The sequence below is a fragment of the Arachis ipaensis genome, chromosome B09, assembly GCF_000816755.2.
Source record: "Arachis ipaensis cultivar K30076 chromosome B09, Araip1.1, whole genome shotgun sequence".
Lineage (NCBI taxonomy): Eukaryota > Viridiplantae > Streptophyta > Magnoliopsida > Fabales > Fabaceae > Arachis > Arachis ipaensis.
Genome location: NC_029793.2, coordinates 110,956,367 through 110,961,006, shown reverse-complemented (window position 1 = coordinate 110,961,006; position 4,640 = coordinate 110,956,367). Strand labels below are relative to the sequence as shown.

At 33.8% G+C, this 4,640-nt stretch overlaps 1 protein-coding gene across 2 annotated transcripts in view; it reads right to left on the bottom strand.

The window, feature by feature from the left end:
* LOC107615796 (protein SIEVE ELEMENT OCCLUSION B-like) overlaps positions 1–1,377 on the bottom strand; it is a 28,755-nt gene extending 27,378 nt beyond the window's left edge. Inside the window, exons 1-3 of one of the 2 annotated variants that reach the window (XM_021112148.1) lie at positions 1,248–1,377; positions 1,051–1,214; positions 860–946 (exon numbers count right to left, since the gene is read on the bottom strand). In XM_021112148.1, coding sequence (XP_020967807.1) covers positions 860–946; positions 1,051–1,214; positions 1,248–1,350 — 354 coding nt within the window. In that variant the 5' untranslated portion in view covers positions 1,351–1,377. Of the gene's footprint in view, positions 1–859; positions 947–1,050 lie in introns of both variants that reach the window. The other variant, XM_016317826.2, reaches the window with a different exon arrangement.

The window sequence follows — 4,640 nt, the reverse complement described above, 5'->3', positions numbered from 1 at the left end:
TATGATTTTCAACAAAATATTATTAAAATTAAAATAATGTTTTTTATTATTTAACAATATTTTTTAAAAATATTACTAAAAAAATCACCAAATTAAAAAAAATATAATTTTAATTTTAATAATTTTTTATAACTTCTGTGATCACTATAAACATAAAGATACTTAAATTTAATCATCAATCATTTTTATAGATGACTTCTGTAGTGGCTAGAACAAAACAATGACTGAGGTGGTCAAGAATAAATGTCCAATCTGAAAGGAACACGTGGCACTTTTAAATACTGTATCAATTTTACAATTTTAATTTAACCATAAATTGTTGCAGAATTTGCACTTTTTAAAATTAAAAAAAAAAGTGAATTACAAAATAAATTTTTAACATTATTGTTACATTTTAATTATAAAAAATGCTACTAAAATGGTTTGATTTTTACATCTATCTTTATAAATTAACTTAAGACTTATTGTTTGTAAAGTACGATGGAAACAAATGATAAGAGGATTTTTTTTCTTATTTATCAATATCTTCTAAAAAAAAGTTAATAATAAAGTAATAAAATAAAAAATTAATTATACAATTTAAAAAAATAAACAAAATTTATTGAAACAGGACCATGATTTAATAATGAATTAATGACCCACATGAACAAAAAACTGCTTTTGAACAAATACTTTATACTTTATGCTTCTCCTTACAATGATCAAAGTGTCAGGTGTCACAAAATATTTGTAGGTTAATAAAAACCTTTTTAACCACCACAGTTCATGCCACCAGAGATCCCCTTAAATATGTAATAATTTTTATTGGCACCATAAAATGAGCTAAGTTATTGTAAAAGTAGGTAATTAATGAGTTGACCTGACAAGCAATCTCGTTGAGAAGGCTGTAAGCTGGCTGGAGAGCAACTTGAGGAACCTTGTGTTGCCCAAGATCGATGGTCACTTGCTGAAATAATAATAATATTCAGAAATAAACAATAATATAAATATAGTCACATTAAAATGCATTACAATGTTATAATAGTTAGTTAGTTAGTTAGTTATGAGGACCTGGAAGTCAAGAGAGTCGGTTGAGGTGCTAATAACAATGTCAGACAGAACATTGAAAAGAGAATCGACATCATGTCTGATTGCTTGAACGTCGTGGAAGGGGCTGATGTTGCAAGAGATGAAATCATCATTAGGCACATTGAATGGGTTCAGCGGCATTATTGGAGGAGCACAATTGGCTGGGAGCAGTGGAATTGCAGGATGAGGGGTGGAAGTGGATACGAGTGGAACTCCTGCATGAGACTCTCCTGGCTTCTCCTTTATTCCAGGGAATTGAGGGCTTCCGATTGTGTTTGACATTATCAAAAAACTCAAAAGAAAACAAGAGTTACTTAGCGCTCTCAGATTAATTAAAGAACCAGAAAAAAACCAACTCTTCTACTTGTGCGGTTTTGGTGTGCCTCTCCTAGCTGCATACCTTATCCCTATTTATAATTCTCAAGGGGTCACACTTTTACACACTCTTTTAATTTTCTTTAATTTGTACGGTCTTAATATAATTAATAACAAGTGTTCCGTGTTCACACTCGCAGATCCAGTTAAAAAACCTAGCATTAATCGATTACTCTAACTAGCTAATTGATTGTCGGCCAGCATCTTATCACTTGATGTTTTAATAATTAAAAGGTTGGAATTTGAAGTCTACGTACTTTGGTATGAAATGTACTCATCTATGATCAATTGTTTATTTTTAAGTGAGAAAAGTTTAAAGGTGTTGTAAAATAAATAAAAGATATATTAAATATAAAATAAAGATGTATAAATAGAAGACTTTAATATTAATATAATTAGCTCAATAATGATTTATATATATATATATAATAATATTATATGTTGTAATGTGTATATATATAAAGATAGAAAGAAGTATTAAAATTAAAGAGAGAGAGAATTGCATTTGCTTTTGTTTTATTATTGGGCATCCAACTCAGCTTCTTATTACAATACTTTCCCTTGGATGCCCATTTAGAATTATTGCCCCATTAAAACCTTACTAAAGGAAAACCCTGTGGGAAAAACCTTAGTGAAGGAAAAAGAGTACAATATCCTTTGTGATGGAGACTGCCTCATTAAAAACCTTGTCAAGAAAAACCCAATGGGAAAAAAACCTGACCAAGGAAAAAAGAGTACAGTCTCCCCCTTTTGCTGACATCATTTAATGTCTCGAAATCAGCGCATTCCAATCTCATGTACTAATCTTTCAAAGGAGGATTTTGGGAGTGACTTTGTAAATAAATCTGCCATATTGTCACTTGAGCGGATTTGTTGGACATCAATTGTCCCTTAAATTCACCGCGAATGATATATCAGGTCGTGTATTATTAGCAAGATACATTAGCGCTCCAATGGCACTAAGATATGGTACTTCAGGACCAAGGATATCTTCATTTTCTTCTTTAGGATGGAATTGATCCTTTTCCACATTCAAAGATCTTACGATCATTGGGGTACTCAAGGGATGTGACTTATCCATATAAAATCTCTTCAAGATCTTTTCTGTGTATGTTGTTTGATGAATAAAGATCCCATTTTTTGTATGCTCGATCTGCAGGCAGAGACAAAATTTAGTCTTTCCAAGATCTTTTATCTCAAACTCTTCTTTTAGAGTTTTTATCATTGTTGAAATCTCTTCAGGAGTTCCAATGATATTTAACTCATCAACGTACACAGCAATAATAATGAATCCTGATGCAGTTTTCTTTATGAAAACACATGGACAGATATCATCATTCTTGAATCCGTTTTTGGCTAGATACTCAGTAAGACGATTATACCACATTCGTCCAGATTGTTTCAGACCATATAAAGATCTTTGCAATCTGACTGAGTATAACCCTTGCGAATATTCACTGGATGGTTTAGATATCTTTAGTCCTTCAGGGACTTTCATATAGATATCCCGATCTAATGAGCCGTATAAATAGGCTGTTACCACATCCATTAAATGCATATGCAATTTATAATATGCAGATAAACTGACCAAATAACGCAATGTTATCGCATCCACTACAGAGGAATACGTTTCTTCATAATCTATACCGGGCCTTTGTGAAAAACTTTGTGCCACAAGTCGGGCTTTATAGCGCACAACTTCATTTTTCTTATTTCGTTTTCTCACAAATACCCATCGGTATCCAACAGGTTTTACATCTTCAGGTGTACGGACTACAGGTCCAAAGACTTCACGTTTTGCAAGTGAGTCTAATTCAGCCTTCATGGCTTCTTTTCATTTTGGCCAATCATTCCTTTATCGACATTCTTCGACTGATCTTGGCTCAAGATCCTTACTTTCATGCATGATATTTAATGCCACATTATATGCAAATATTTCATTAACAATTGTCTTATTTCGGTCCTATTTCTCTCTTGTAAAGACATAATTTATCGAGATCTCGTCATTTTCACAATTTTCAGGTACCTAAACGTCTTCTGGCGTTATATCAGAATTTTGGACAACTGCAGGTGTCTCTACTATGTCTTTTTCAACAGGAATCGTATTTACCTCTTTTCTTTTTCGAGGATTTTTATCTTTGGAACCAACAGGCCTGCCACGCTTCTGGCGTGTATTTGCTTCCGTGGTTATTTGTCCTACTGGGACATCAATTCGAATTGGGGCATTTTCTGCCCTGCCACGCTTCTGGCGTGAATTTACTTCAGTGGCTACTTGTCTTACTGGGACATCAATTCGAATTGGAGCATTTTCCGCTGGTATATAAGATTTGGTTATCCTCTTTGTATCAGAAAATGCATCAGGCAATTCATTTGCTATTCTTGCAAATGTATAATCTTTTGAACTTCTAGTTCATATTGCCCTGACCGAGGATCTAAATGCATCAACGATGATGCATTCCAATTAAGTTCCTTTTCAGGAAGCTTATTCTCTCCCCCTAATGTTAGAAATTTTGATTCATCAAAATGACAATCCGCAAACCGGGCTTTAAATACATCTCCCGTTTGTATCTCAAGATACCTCACTATAGAGGGAGAATCATATCCAACATATATCCCCAATTTTCTTTGGGGTCCCATTTTGGTGCGATTAGGTGGTGCAATGAGAACATATATCGCACAGCCAAATATTCTTAAATGGGAAACATTTGGCTGTTGGCCAAAAGCTAATTGCATAGGAGAGAACTGATGGTAACTCGTTGGCCTCAAATGAATAAGTGCTACGACATGTAAAACTGCATGCCCCCAAACCGAGGTTGGGAGATTTGTTCTCATATAAGCAAGGGTCTAGCAATTAATTGGAGGCGCTTAATAAGTGATTCTGCTAACCCATTTTGTGTGTGAACATAAGCTACTTGATGTTCAACACTTATTCCATTAGCCATACAATAAGCATCAAAAGCTTGGGAAGTAAATTCACCAGCATTATCAAAGTGAATTGCTTTGATTGGATTTTCTGGAAATTGTGCTTTTAATCGAATAATTTGAGCCAGTAATCTCGCAAACACCAGGTTACAAGAAGATAATAAGCACACATGTGACCATCTCGAAGATGCGTCTATCAGGACCACAAAATATCTAAAAGATCCACATGGTGGATGAAAAGGTCCACATATATCACCTTGAATTCTTTCTAGGAA